Raw genomic sequence first — 16424 nt, forward strand, 5'->3', positions numbered from 1 at the left:
CCTGACTAAAACCAGATTTTTCTCTTTTACTATGGAGATTTGATGGCGCTTCCTATCCAGTTAGCATCATCTTCACATGAAAAAGAGCAAAACAAAATACTTTGTTGCAAGTGGTGATAATTTTATAATATGACTCAAGTGCAGTGGTTGAACTGGAGGGTTCGTCTCTCATTTTAATTCAGTTTGAGAAGGCAAAAATGAAAATATGCTCTCTTTCTGTTTATAAACTACAATGTGGTTATTTTATTAGCTGACCTATGCAATTTGCTTAAAAGCAAGATACATTATCATCCATCACAATGTATCGTATTGGGCTGTAATAATCATATAACTTGCTGTGAGTCTTATGCAGTGATGGATTCCCATTGCTACCAGTTCACACATGCGCTACTGCACATGCGCAGAAGAGTTCAGAGCAGGTGGGTGGAGCCTCCTGCTGCTGTTACCACTACCAGTTCATAGAACTGTACCATATTGGTAGCAACCCACTGCTGGTCTTATGCATTTTATATCCATTAATTTCTACAGGATTTTGGAAGATAGGTGCTTAACTTTTTTAACAGTAAAGATCAGTGGGCTTTTACAACTATTAACATCTTATACCACTGCATTTTACAATTATTTATATTGGATATATTCAAAGCAAAAGTTGGCTGAGTCAAACATAGTTCATCTGTAAAAATCTACAGATTGTATGTTTCTACAGTTGGGAATCAGCTAAAAATGTAGAATCTGGCAAGTGATACATCCTGAATGCAAATTGAGGATTTGATTTCTGGTACTGTCTAAGATTAGATAGTAAAATATTGACAAAGTTGGCCATATCATCTCTGTAGTTCTGGATTTTTCATTTATTTTTGCTTACGTTTTTACTATAACTGTAGTCACATCCAATCCTGGTGGACAATACAGGTAATCATCAATTTAACAATCATTTATTTAGTGACTATTCTAAGTTACAATGGCCGAAAAATAGTAATTTATGACCACTTTTCACACTAATGACATTTGCAGCATCCCCATGGTCACATGATCAAAATGTAGGCACTTGGCAACTGGCATGTATTTATGACAGTTGCATTGTCTTAGTGTCATGTGATCACCAAGATTTGTAATCTTCTCAGGCAGTTTCTAACTAGGAACGACAATGGGGGAAGCCAGATTTGCTTAATGATCATATGATCCACTTAAAAACTGCAATCATTTGCTTATCAACTGGCAAAAAAAAAAGGTAATAAAATGGAGCAAAATTCACTTAACTCCTCCTTGCTTTGCAATGAAAATTTTGGGCTCAATTGTAGTTGTGAGTCGAGGTTTGCCTTTGTATCTAAATCTAAAAGTTATATAAAAAGAAACTAAAGGAAAAACTTATTCAGCTTTCAATTCTAATCACTGAAATAAATTTGTCTAAACATCCCCTCTTAGAAAAATATTTTCATCTCTCTCCCATTTTTTATTGTTCTAAATTCTCTTCGAAGTTTATCATGGAGAATTTCTAAAATTAGTTTTACAGTCAGATCCTGAGGCAATTACATCATTTCATTTTTGCCCTGCGATTTAATCTGTATACATATTTGTTTAGACTGAGTGGTAACCCGTTTGCCTTTAGCAATGGCAGTTGCTGTAATTGTGTATGGGCTGATTGTAATTTATTCTCTGGGTCTTGAATATGTATTTTTTTATGGTGTATATTTTGCTTTTTTTTATCCCCATATAGAGGGAAAATTGAATGCTGCTTAGAATCAGTTTTGACTAGACCACATTCTACAAGCACTGTGAAAAGAAATAAAATTGAAAATACACAAATAAAGAGAAAAATGCATGAACTGTAAATGACAATGAATTTGAATTCAATCTGGACAAAGTCCTTATATGAAAAAGCCTAAAATACAGCATGCCTAAAAAGCCTTAATGTTTCTGGGAGTTCAACACGCTAAATTCAGGGTTACAAAATACTTACATACAACTTTTTAAATGTAAATTGAATATTTTTAATATTAATGAACATCACTGAGATCTGTGCAATAACCTGCAAAGTGGTTGATTAAAATAGGAAAATATATTTAAAGGCTGAAATCATTTCTTCCGTCAGCAAACTAGGGTGGCAAGAATTGCTGAATCACAGAAAAGTAAGAAGGAAATATTAGTATGTGTGGAAAAACACAGCATCTGCAGAAGTACAAAACATATTTTTTTAAAAAAAATAAAAATCTTAAAAACAAAATAAGTAATTTTACTTGAGCATTTCAGAAACCAATCAGTCAATCAGAGTAGAATGTAGATGTCTTCTAGTTCAACCCCGTGCTTTAGCAGGAGACCCTATACTAGTGATGGTGAAGCTTTTTTTGCTGGGGTGCCAAAAGAGTACATGCACGTGTTATAGTGCCCTCCCACATGCCCACTCTCATAATGCAATTGCCTCTCCCGGCGCATGCCTCCCCTCCCGCAGATGCATGAAGGCCTCACTGAAACCTCTGGTAGGCCCACTGGGTCGTTTTGTGCCCCCCCCCAGGCTTCAGGAAAGCCTCCATAGCCTATAGATGGCAAAAAACAGACCCAACTGTCCTACTGAAAGTTTGTTTTTGAAGTTCCAGTTGACCCGTTGGGTCCATTTTTCACCAACCACAGGCTCCGGAGGCTTTCTTGAAGCCTGGAAGATGAAAACAGCTTCTCCTCACATTCTGGAAGGCTGAAAATGGTCTAGCCAAGCCCAAATCCTGCAACTGTTCTTCATATGTTTTAGTCTCCAACCCTTTAATTTTCTTAGTTGTTCTTTGCACTGTTTTCAAAGTCTCAGCATCTTTTTTGTAATGTGACCAAAACAGGACACAGTATTCCAGGTTTGGCCTTATTATAAGGCTTTATAAATAATTTTATAAATTTTATAAACCAGCTTTGAGAATAACACTTTGATGCTTTAAAATAATGTGAAAACAATATTGACAGCCAAGGATGGAAACCATATTCTACTATTAGACAAATCCTAATACAAATGGCTAATACTTATTTTTTAAATAGTACACCTGCAGTAATATTTTAGCAATGGAGGAAACTCAGTTTATTGGCTTATGAGATAAAGATATACCATCAGTTACATGAGCACTTCTAGAGAAGCAAATTCTCAGATGTTCAAGTTTTAAAATAATGCATAACTCCTGCAATATGTTTCGTACTTAAAAAAATAATTTAAGTAGGAGAAATAAAGTATGGATCCTGCTATCACACATTTTAAATTAGCTAGATTAAATGCCTTCATCTATTACATGCATGGCTAATTTTTAAAAAAATATTAGTCGTTTTCACAGCTTGTCATATTCTCACCATCTGTATCAATATCCAAATATGTCCACAAAAATGTGAATAATATGTTGTGTTTAAATAGCTGTACTCTTCATTTGCCTGAAGTTAAATTCATACCACAGAAGTGAATTCATTCTTTAAAATCTGATATTCATCACTGACACATCATTAAGTAATTCTATTATCAGCAAAATGACCTTATGGTAAAATGGGTAGGAAGGGTCAGATGACTGGAAATAGGGCTGTGGAAATGCTAATTGTCAGGATTTCTTGGGTAGGACCACAAAGAAATGTGTTAATGCTCTTTGCAATGGAAAGATTAGAATCTCTGGGGAATATTTGATCCAGCCTGGCTGCTGGGATGCCCCCTGATAATTGAATCAGCTGTTTGCAGTTCTGGTAATGAGATAAAGAAAAGCTTTTTGTAAGTTCTTGAACTTTGGTGTACTTTCTCTGCCAATGAAACACAAGCACACACAGAGAGTTTATTGCCATTAAAAGCAAACAACCAAGCTGGAAATATGAGCAGTTTTGCAGTGATTTCATTCTAACTGGAAAGTTGAGTTAAATTGATATATCGCCTGTGTTTAAAGCCCAAAATGTCAAGAAGTGAATTAACACTTAACAATGAACTTTGAGGCATAAGAGTCACCCGTGGGCTGAACTTTTGCCTCCTCAAGTCCAATTTGAGGAAGCAAAAGTTGGCTGAATCAGTTCTTTAAAGGAGTAACTAAATAAACATGCTATTGATTTACTTATTAATCTATCAGTTTTCACTTGAGCCTTAAGTAGGTTATACTGTCAGTGCTCATTGGTCCATTAATATATCTATCAGATATAGCCCATTGCTAGTATTTTTCTAACAGTAATAAGTGACTCCTTGTTGAGACTTGTTTCTTCTTCCATTGCACTGTAGGTAGTGGCTGATACCAACATCAGTGCCATTGCCAGCCAAATAGAGAATATGACTTCCAACACTAACTTTACTCCACCCACCGAACATCATTCTGAATACCCAGAGTAAGTACACACATTTGTTGATAACATAGTAGATAAAAGAACAGATTTATCTGTCTAAATAAGGCTTGTGCTATATTGATGGGAAATATAGCAAATAATAAAAATTACGAAGATAAACTGATACAGTAGATACAGTAGTACAATTAGTTATTATTTCTTTGCAACCTTTGGATTTTGTGCATTACATTAGATTAAGGTTTATTATTCATGATTCAAGTCCTATATAAACTCTACCCAGAATTTAGTCCTATATAAACTCTACCCATTGCAGAATTATACTGAACATGAATTGCGTAATTCTGCTTTCCTTAAATTTGATAGATGTTTAGGCATAGGAACAGCTCTCAATCATCCTCTCTCTGCATCTGAATATATGGTGGTCCAAATACAAATCATGGCTATTAATTCATAAATCAGAATCAGGCATGCTTTCTACATTTCTCCCCCCGGAGATTAAGATTGCCCCCACCATCCTTGCCTTTCGCAAACTCCTTAAAACCCACCTCTGTGGTCAGGCATGGGGAAATTGATTCCCCTGGGCCATTTCCGTTTTATGTATGGTTTGTATGAGATGTATGATTGTTTTTTATATTAAGGGTTTTTAAATTGTTTTAATCATTGGATTTGTACTGTTTTGTTGTTGTGAGCCGCTCCGAGTTTTCGGAGAGGGGCGGCATACAAATCTAATAAATAATAATAATAATAATAATAATAATAATAATAATAATAATAATTTCTAATTTCTTTCCCCCATATCCATTTTGTCGCATTTGTAGAAACTGTTTACGGTCCCTTCTTCTGATAGTTAATGTAAATATTTATTCTTTCAAGCTTCTAATTTCAGATAATGTTTCCAATAGCACAAAACATACTACAATGGATTTTTCAGACTGCTGGAGAAATTTTGTTTTTATTCTTTTGACTGATCAAAAGAGCAAGCAGCTCTTCTGGGGTTGGGTGGGTTTTCCCACAGTGACATGGTGTCATGTTTATTATCCTTCTGCCTGGTTGTGTTTTTGCTTGAGATGATTTATGACAACTGTAATTCCAGATGATCTTCTGCTAGAGAAATTAAATGTGGAATGTTTCCAAAAATGTCTTGATAAATGCTCTATGAACTTGTTCTTTTTAAAAATTAAGTTGAATGCTTTCTCACTTAGACTCATGAATCACAGCACCCAGACATATATTGCTGTAATATATTAAATTATTTCTTGCCTATATACATTTAAAATACATATTTCTTCAAGAGACTTGGCAATATTTTGCCAAGCACTTTATTGTTTAATTGTTTTGCCTTGTCAACTTTAAGACCTGTGAACTTCAACTCCCAGAATTCCGTAGTTAGCAATGTTGGCTGAGGAATTCTGGAAGTTGAAGTCCACAGGTCTTAAAATTTCCAAGGTTGGACACCCTGGTGCAGAAGAAGAGAATTGTTCCAGTTCTTAGTTTCCTGCTGGCCAGATGCATCTCAAAGCTCTAGGAAAAGCAGTTTAATGAACTCTTGTTTTTTATTGTTGCTTCATTTAGTCACAAGTAGTGATGGGCGAACCCAACGGTGTTCGGGTTCGGCAAGTTCGGTCGAATTTTACACAAAATTCGGCTGAACCTGAACTGAATCCAAACTCGAACCCGAACGGGGAATCCCTCCCATGAAGAGATTCCAGGGGCAGAGCTTTAACATCACCGGAAGGTTGCTAAGGACACCAAGGTGATCACTTCCTGGATTCCATGGAATCCAGGAAGGGATCACCTTGGCATCCTTAGCAACCAGCCGGTGACGTCAAAGCTCCGAACGCCAAACACGACCCCGAACTTTGGAAAAATTTCAGGTTCGTGTTCGGCATACCAAACACTGCAAAATTCAGTACGGACCCGAATTGTGCGGGTTCAGTTCGCCTATCACTAGTCACAAGGCCAATAGAGATTGTCCTTGATTCTATCTTTATATTTGAATAAACATAAATAATAAATTTATCTCTGCAGGAATTTATTACTGGAAATATGGTCATGTCACTCAAGTTGTTTACGCTAGTGGCAGTAATTTCCAAAAAGCATGCACCATTATTACGTTGGGTAAGAAGGCTGAAGCCACTCCATTCAAGGCAGAGCACTAGCTTGTTGCTGCATCCGGAGTGGAATGCTTCTGTCTATGTAGAACCAAGCAGAATTTATGCTCATCACAGACAGAGAAAGACAGTAATGAAGGGAATACTGAGGACACAACCGTCTCCCCACTTGACTGTGTGCAGAATATGTTTCTCCATACAGCTTACCATCTGTTAAACTCCAAAATCCCCAAAAGTGCATGATGTGATTCTCCTAAACATGTTTTTTCACTGTTACTCACCTATAGATAGAATCTTGCCAAACTAAAGCAAAGTACCACAACCACCTAAAGCATATACACTGGGAATTATTAAGGAGTAGCCAACTTCACTCTCTGTCTCTCACAGAAACTATCTGAACTGAGCTGTCTTTTGCATCTCTGAAATGCACACCCTCCCTCCTGGAAATCTAGACTGCATTCCATCACATCATCCGTTTGATGGAATTAATCCTGACCTATGATGGCACCTGGCCTGTTTAGGTCTAATTCCATATCTCTCTTAACTGGTTCTCCACCTCAACTAACTCTGTCTTCTCCAGACTTCCTTGTACTCTCAACAGATCTAAAGGGCATCTGTCCAGGAAAAAAGTTACAATTGCCTTACCAAACAAATATTTCAATCAGATATATTATATTGATATATAATATATATCCTGATTGCTTATTTGAACCCTATGACAATCATTAAGTGTTGTACCTCATGATTCTTGACAAATGTATATTTTTTTATGTACACTGAGAGCATATGCACCAAAGACAAATTCCTTGTGTGTCCAATCCCACTTGGAACACAATAAAGAATTCTATTCTATATAATAGAATATATTATAATTACAATGTCGAACAATGTTAGAAATTGAAAGATTGTGATTATGTATAATAATAGTATTATATATAATGCTATATAATATATATAATTAGTATTATTATCGTTAGTGCTGTGTATAAAGTATGTTGACCCAGACAATACACTGCTCACTAAGTATATATATATATATACCTTCCCTGGTGCAGAGATGAAGGGATTGGATACTGTAGCCTAGAGCAGTGTTTCCCAACCTTGGCAACTTGAAGGTATTTGGACTTCAATTCCCAGAATTCCCCAGCCAGCGAATGCTGGCTGGGGAATTCTGGGAGTTGAAGTCCAAATATCTTCAAGTTGCCAAGGTTGGGAAACACTGGCCTAGAGGATAATTCTCTGCCTTACAAGGCAAAGGTTACAGGTTCAAGTCCCAGTGGGTATGGCTAGCTGATGAGGCCAAAATAAGGCTGAAATAGATCTATCCTAGTCTCCCTTAATTTTCAAATTCAGCAAAAAAACCAAAAAAACATGTGACATATATATATATATATATGTTGCTAACATTCCATTTACAACATTCCATTCCAGTTGCTAACATTCCATTTACAACAACACAAAGATTGGAACTTCAGCCTGAAGATGGTGAATGTGATTTCGCCGAAACGTCGCATAGACATGCAAAACATTACACAGGGCAAAACCCGAACTCAGAACAATCTACATATATATATATATATAATAATTTTCAAATTCAGCTTAAACATGTGACACATACAGATAGAATTGTCGGCTATCAATAAAATTAACTGCCTTGGAAATGGCCCTGGGTTGGGCCGAGAGGCAAAAAAGGAGCTGTGATGTTCCTTCAATATACCAGGGTGATTCGACACAAAATGTAACCCTTCCCTGGTACAGAGCTGAAGGGATTGGATACTGTAGCCTAGAGGATAATTCTCTGCCTTACAAGGCAAAGGTTGCAGGTTCAAGTCCCAGTGGGTATGGCTAGCTGATGAGGCCAAAATAAGGCCGAAATAGATCTATCCTAGTCTCCCTTAATTTTCAAATTCAGCTTAAACATGTGACATATATATATATATATATATATATGTATGTATGTATGTATGTATGTGTGTGTGTCAAATGTTTAAGCTGAATTTGAAAATTAAGGGAGACTAGGATAGATCTATATATAAATATATAAATATATATATATATATAAATGTTTCAGACTAATTAGAAAATATGTGTATTCTTGATCTATAGTGTTTTAGTGCTATGAATTCATATAATATTAATAGCTGCAGAGATCAATAACCTGTTGCCTTTTCAGAAATGAGAAATGTTATATTTTCTTATTTCAGCCACTGAAAATAATGACAGAGGAATAATAGGGAGTAGAAAGGAGTTGACAGCATTATTGCAACCACATAACTAATTCCTGGGTGGATCAATTATGGAATCCATACTTTGTATTCCAGACTTTAATACGTCCCATCAAGAGCTCCCAGAGCTAAAAATAAAATAAAAATAAAAAATCTTAGTCTTGAGAGCCATTAATAAAATAAACAAAACAGGTGCAAGACAGACATTGCTCTGATGGAATGAGCCAGCTATAGTGTTCTGCCGGGCTTTCTGGTAGGAGCCTCCCGAAAATTCAAGGGTATAAATTTGAGACACACACACGTTTGAAAATTCAAAATAATGTTCTTTATCACAAAATTCAAAATAAACTAAGTACTCTTTTTGTATTGCAAAGAGCACTCTTCCCAAAACAACCGGGTAGTCTGTACAATTTCCCTTAAGCAGTCATTAAGTACTTAGCTAGCAGCTGTGAAGAAACTTCACACCCCTTCTTCTTCCAACGAAGTGAGACACACACACACACACACGTTGCTCTGCTTTGGTTTCAAAGGCGTGCAAAAGCAACAAACAAAGTCCAGAAAAACAGCAACACAGGATTCCTGACGAACTACGATCAGATACTCTTTCACAACGGCCACACCCACATGCTGCTATTTATAGCAGCAGCTCTAATTACTGGAGCCCCACCCAAACACAGGTGGCCTCTCTTATCTCCTGTAATATGTCCTTACTTGTTCTCTTCTATGCATAATTCTGCGCTTGCGTGGGTTCAAAACATCTTTATTCGAATCAATGGAAGATAAGGGAGATTGACTGCTGGGCTGTGTGCCAACCCCCCCTCTGCCGAGTCACCTTCTTCTTCGTCCGAGGAAACTAAACTCTGAACTGACTCTGTTGGCAATAATACAGGCCTGTGGCATGTTGAAGTTTCCCCTGCATCCACCTCCACATTCCCTGGGGCAGGAGCTGGGCCAGAGCCAACCACAACATATAGTGATGCTGTTTTTCCTCAAATTAAGTAAGCAATGTATTAATGAATGTTTGCTGTCTTTTTCAGAGCCCCTCAACCTAAAATCATTCTGTTGGAGAAAGGGTCAGATGGGTTGGGCTTCAGCATTGTAGGAGGCTTCGGAAGCCCACAAGGAGACCTCCCCATATATGTCAAGACCATTTTTGCAAAGGTACTTCTGAATGTTACTTTGTAATGGCCCTTTGCATTGATATTCAATTTGACTCACTCTTTTGATGAGGAACATGGAAACAAAGTTCAATGTTTTGTATTTTACAATCATATATAGAAAACTGGAAAAACTTGATTTTTTTAAAAAAAGTTTAATTGAGGCGAATATTATCCTTAAATCAGTTATTAGTTTGTGAGACAAAGTGGTGGGATTGTTTATGTTCTAAACGTTCATTTACAAGGCCATGCAACATGTGGAAGTATTGTGCAAATGTTAAGAAACAATTTCAGAAAGAATTTGGAATACTGTGTTCATTTCTGGAGACCTCACCTACAAAAAGATATTGACAAAATTGAACGGGTCCAAAGACGGGCTACAAGAATGGTGGAAGGTCTTAAGCATAAAACGTATCAGGAAAGACTTAATGAACTCAATCTGTATAGTCTGGAGGACAGAAGGAAAAGGGGGGACATGATCGAAACATTTAAATATGTTAAAGGATTAAATAAGTTTCAGGAGGGAAGTGTTTTTAATAGGAAAGTGAACACAAGAACAAGGGGACACAATCTGAAGTTAGTTGGGGGAAAGATCGAAAGCAACGTGAGAAAATATTATTTCACTGAAAGAGTAGTAGATCCTTGGAACAAACTTCCAGCAGACGTGGTTGGTAAATCCACAGTAACTGAATTTAAACATGCCTGGGATAAACATATATCCATTGTAAGATAAAATACAGGTTGGTAAATCCACAGTAACTGAGTTTAAACATGCCTGGGATAAACATATATCCATTGTAAGATAAAATACAGGAAATAGTATAAGGGCAGACTAGATGGACCATGAGGTCTTTTTCTGCCGTCAGTCTTCTATGTTTCTATGTTTCTAATTAGTTCAGACTGGAGCAGGAAAATTGTGGGAATACCACTCTTAATCTTCACCATTGAAATCTCTTGACCCTCCATAGGTTGTTATTTATTCAGGCATGAAATATCCAGTATTATTTTACTACAAACCACATATATAAATTATATTCCTAATCTGTTTCATTTTGTTGATTTACTTATTTACTTAATTGGACTCAAATGGCAACTGGATCCTGAAAAATTAAGGTTCCTATCTTCCTTTCTTAATACAAAGACTAATATCATAAAACAGTATAACAAAATAACATTCTGTAACTCATTAAAATATACAAGTGACATAAATTAACAGGCATCACGAAGAAAACAAACATCACTAAAAATCTCCCAAATATTTTTTTTAAAGCTAGAATAGAGGTTACTTGCTTATGTCATGAAAAATCAGGCAGGGGCGAGGTCTGATCTTCAATTTACAACCCCAATTAACCCCCACCATTTCTGTTCAGCAATCAATTTCTGTGGTTTAAGCGAGTCACATCTAATTTTATAAAGTTTCTGCCACAGTTGTTAAGCAAATCACTGCAGTTGTTAAGTGAACCACACAGTTCTTAATCGAATCCTCCTCCAGAGATTTTGCTTGTTGGAAACCATCTATAAAGGTCGTGAATGGTGATCACATGACCCTGGGATATTGCAACCATTGTAAATGCATGCCGACGGCCAAGTGCCCAAATTTTGATCAGGTGACCATGGTCATGTTGCAACAGTCGTAAGTGTGAGGATTAGTCATATTTCCCCTTTTTTCAGTGCCTCTGTATTCCAAAGAGGTTGCAACTGATTGTATATCTTATCCTCCCCGCTGTGCTCAGGGTGAATTTACGCAATGAGCAATGAACATTAATGGAGCAAATGAAGTTAATTTAATACACTTCATTTGAAATAGCTTAAATTCCAAATGAACCAAGACAAGCAAATAGGTTAACATGATACAAAGATCATAATTTTAAAAAAAATTAATATCCCCTTGCTTCTTCCTTCTGGACATGTTTTCACTATTTTATTGCAAGTATATTTAAGTACATAATGTACAGTATTGTGCATTTATTAATATATTTATCTTTGCTATGGAATGCAATGTACATTAAAAATGGGAATAGGGCAGTGAAGGGTTACCAAAAATTTTACTACCACACTGTGGGCGTGGCCTATGCAGGACGCCCTGCATTTTCTTTCAACATTTCTCAGTACAAATTGGGTGCTCTGGGGTGGAGCTCCATTTTTGCTACTCCACTGCGTTCCCTCCCCATCCAGACAGCAGCCCACCCCTGGAATAGGGTATTTTCTTATACAGATGTATCTTGATAGAAATTATGAGATGTGGTATGAGAGAAGTGATTGTCCTGTCTATAATTTAAAAAAAAACACTTGGAAAAAAAAAGGAGGATAACGGTAGAATCTGGGCAGTCCAAAATGTTTACCTGTTATGTCAGGGGTTTATTTCAGTCCATAAAATTAAAAATAACTATGGTAGATGAAGATTCTCAGTCATCCAGTTTGAGTTGTCTGGAAGTTGCGTGGATTCCTTTTCCTTTTTGGTTTGAAACATTCTTCAAGAAAAGAAGTCAAAGGCCATGACTTAACTTCCAGAAAAATAAGTATTGATTTCCATAGAGTAGATTTATTTGAAAGGATATGCCTGTGAAAGGCTAACCATCAGCATTTTGATGTTACTTTCTAAAGAAAAGAATTGTGGGATAGTTTACACCAGTGTTTTTCAACCAGTGTGCCACGGCACACTAGTGTACCGCGAGACATAGTCAGGTGCTCAACAAAAGAGAGAGAGAAAGAAAGAAAGCAAGAGAGAGAGAGAAAGAAAGCAAGAGAGAGAGAGAGAGAGAGAAAGAGAGAGAGAAAGCAAGAGGGAGAGAGAAAGCAAGAGAGAGAGAAAGAAAGCAAGAGAGAGAGAGAAAGAAAGCGAGAGAGAGAAAGAAAGCAAGAGAGAGAGAGAGAAAGAAAGAAAGCAAGAGAGAGAGAAGGAAAGCAAGAGAGAGAAAGAAAGCAAGAGAGAGAAAGAAAGCAAGAGAGATAAAGAAAGCAAGAGAGAGAGAGAAAGAAAGCAAGAGAGAGAGAGAGAAAGAGGCAGGGAAGGAGGGAGAGATAGAAAGAGCAAAAAAGAGAGGAAGGAAGGAAGAGAAAAAGAAAGAGGGATGGAGATTGAGAGGAAGTAAGGAAGAGAGAGAAAGAGGAAGAGAGTTAGAGCGAAAGGGAGGAAGAGAGAGAGAGATAATTTTTTTGTCCAAACTTTTTTTAGCCCCCCACTCCCCCCCCCCCGGCTCAATGTGCCCCATGATTTTGTATATGTAAACAATGTGCCACAGCTCAAAAAAGGTTGAAAATCACTGGTTTACACCATTTGTTCCCAGTTTCAGTACACAATGGATGTGTAAGCCTCGGTGATTAGATCCATGCATGCCAACTTATTACTTTCTGTGAGGGAGATAATCATGTCAAAATTGCTATTGCTGTTAGCTATACAATGAAATTTGACTATAACAAAGAAAGGTTTTGTCTGAAGAGAAGCTTTCCCAACCAAAACCCCTCCAGTTTAGTCTTTCTGATTTAGTATCAAACGATCTAGCGCTAAATAACTGTAAAAAATATGATTTCAACAATCGAGTTATCGAAGCGTGGAACTCATTGCCGGACTCAATTGTGTCAACCCCTAACCCCCAACATTTCTCCCTTAGACTCTCCACGATTGACCTCTCCAGGTTCCTAAGAGGCCAGTAAGGGGTGTGCCTTTCGTCCCCTGTCCAATTGTCTTTCCTTTCTCTCACTTATCATATATATTTTCTTTCTTTCATATATCCTCTCCTCTAAGTTCACTTTACCCTTATTTATATTACTACATGTCTATTTTTCTTCCTCTGTATTTGTGTATTGGACAAATGAATAAATAAAAATAAAATAAATTAATTAATCCCACTGAGTAGGCATTTTGTTGGAACTGTAATACCAATATATCCCCAATGGTTGAAGAAAGTCATTCTAAGGCCACTCTGCCGTCCATGTTTACTATAATTTGTTTTCTACAATTTTATTCCCAAAACATTGCTTGGCTGATGATGTGTATTGTTTCTAGTCTGTTTTGTTTTCTTTCTTTCTTTCCAGGGAGCAGCTGCAGATGATGGCAGACTAAAGCGTGGCGATCAGATTTTAGCTGTGAATGGACAGTCTCTGGAAGGTGTGTCTCATGAGCAAGCCGTAGCGATTCTGAAGCACCAAAAAGGAACAGTGACATTAACAGTGCTGCCATGAGCTTTGCTGCAAAGGCAGTTTGGGCTGGATGCAATTATTTCTGAGCATTGCTAGAGCTGCTATAAAATGATCTACAATCCTTGTCAGATGGCAACCCAACTCCAGCTAAAATTAGCACGTATTATTAAGAATGTTGCTATGCAGCTACAGCCATTGTAGTGGTCCATTATGTCTTGTTATTCAAGCTATTTGTGAAAGCCTTAATCCTACGTCTCATCCCTACCGGGTTCTCTTGAATGGGCTTTTGATTCCTTCCTTTGTCCATAATTATTATCTCTTAGTGGGAAATATAATAAGGAAACTAAAATTAGCATTTGTACAAGAAAGAATGTGGCCATTTGTTGGTTCCCTTCTAATGAACAGATAGAAATACTGACTGACTTTTCATCTCATTCATGGTTTGATTGTCAAACTTTTTAGCAGTGCCAGATAACATTAAAACATAATTCAATTACAGCTTTTTTTGAATACTGAAATATCAAATTCTCCAGGGGGAAATTAATTGCATATGAATTTCTAATGATGAAGTGCCAACCCTCCTGTCTAATCTCGCTGGATAAATATAACTAGGTTAGTTATAACCATGACAAATAAATTTTAAACTTCTCCATATTCATTTTCTGGTTTTGGAAAATCCTTAATAGATTGGCAAGAATCTTTAGAAGTTCCTATTTTGGGGCAGCTAATTAAATAGTGGAAATAATTATACCGTGTAAAGCAGGGGAGGAGAATGATGGTCCCTTTATGGTTTGTGGACTTCAGGTCCCAGAATTCTTGAGCCATGGTGGCTCAGGAATTCTGGGAGTTGAAGTCCACAAGTAATAAAGGAGCCATGGTTCCCAACCTATGATGTAAAGCATAACTCCATTGTAATGAATAAAAATGAGCCTCAATTTGAAATCAAGGCTACTTATTTATAATGATAATATTATAACGAATTGTAAACATGATAGACCAATCTCATGATCAAATTCTGACGTTTATGTCTCGCCAATAAATAAAATGGCAACTTTTTACTGAAATTCATGTAGCCTCTGTAAAATATGTTTACTGTTATGATGTAATTAGAATGCAATAAGATCATCTTGTTTGAAGTTTGTCTCTTAACTATGCCAAGGTGAATAGGTAGTGGTCAAAAAAGAAGTTGCATGTCTTGTTAAGAATAATGTCTGTGTTTTCATGTTCTGTCTTTGGAGCGAATCACAAAGTGCATTAAGCTATTGGAATATAGCAATAGCTATGCATATTCCATGAATAGTGCCTGAAAGCAGATTAAAATGATTTTAAAGGATTTCTACTCAATGTTCAAATTATTGATATTTATATGAAATGCAAGTGAAAATGGCCACAAAGAAAACTCACTAATTCTTTTTAAGACTTGAGGGCATTTGATATTGTCAGGTTATACTTAGATTTACACTGGATATTCATGCTTAACTTGAAGGTATAAAATATGTTAATTTGTTTAAGAATTGTGATCCAAATCCAATCATTGGCCAATAATGTATACTTTAAATGGATGTAATGATTCTTTTAAATGTTATGCAAACAGTGGAACAGATTTCTGATGAAGGAGATGTTGGGCTTATATGCTAAAATAATGTGCATGTTTTCTAGCTCAGATGGGAGATCACCTCATTGTTGCTTATAATTTACACTCTTTATGTGTTTCATATAATGCTGTCAAAAACCCCCAATATATATATATATATGAAAACCAAACAAACCGCATTGTAACCTGCAGATAAATTGGTGATGATATGGGGAAGTCAGTGCTATATGTAAACATTCAAAAGCACAATCTGGTTGGAGGTTTTCCATCTGTCACATCCTTCAGAGATAAATGGGAATTACTTAAGTATGTAGAGTAAACTACCCAGTTGATTGTGCCTCAGTTGTTTAAGCAGAAATCTTTGTCTTTCAGAGAGTTTATGTATTTTAAGTTTTGATAATGCTGCTAATTTCTATGAGGGGCGGTGATACCTACTGTATGTTTGTGTATAAAATAAAATGTTTTATGAATTCCAAAGATTCTTAATAAAGTTCACTTGCATAAATAATGGTGGTATGATGGGAAAGAATTGATATTGCACCCATCCACAGAAACATAACTATAATATTATTTTGGGTTTTGCTAGCAAATAAACTTTAATATAACTATGGGGAAAGGCTTAAAAATCCAAGCATGGCACAACTTTCGTGGCACTCTGACTTAAGTAAAAAAACATGGGAAACTTGATGATTTTACCCAATTATTAATGAAAAGACTAAGCCATTTAGTGATGTTGTCCAGACACATTTTGTCTATGAAAGGGCTGTGAAAATATTTACTGACCCCTCACATCCTGGACATAAACTCTTTCAACTTCTACCCTCAAAATGTCACTATAGCAGGGGTCCCCAAACTTTTTACACAGGGGGCCAGTTCACTGTCCCTCAGACTGTTGGAGGGCCGGACTATAAAAGAAACC

General features: G+C 36.5%; 1 protein-coding gene across 8 annotated transcripts in view; it reads left to right on the plus strand.

The window, feature by feature from the left end:
- Positions 1-16010, plus strand: part of PATJ (PATJ crumbs cell polarity complex component) — a 206103-nt gene extending 190093 nt beyond the window's left edge. For all 8 annotated transcript variants that reach the window (XM_070746039.1, XM_070746046.1, XM_070746045.1 and 5 more), the window contains 3 exons: positions 4217-4320; positions 9652-9775; positions 13807-16010. In XM_070746039.1, the coding sequence (XP_070602140.1) occupies positions 4217-4320; positions 9652-9775; positions 13807-13953 (375 nt within the window). In that variant the 3' untranslated portion in view covers positions 13954-16010. The remainder of the gene's footprint in view (positions 1-4216; positions 4321-9651; positions 9776-13806) is intronic.
- Positions 16011-16424: the final 414 nt, after the last annotated feature.

The sequence above is a fragment of the Erythrolamprus reginae genome, chromosome 3, assembly GCF_031021105.1.
Source record: "Erythrolamprus reginae isolate rEryReg1 chromosome 3, rEryReg1.hap1, whole genome shotgun sequence".
Lineage (NCBI taxonomy): Eukaryota > Metazoa > Chordata > Lepidosauria > Squamata > Dipsadidae > Erythrolamprus > Erythrolamprus reginae.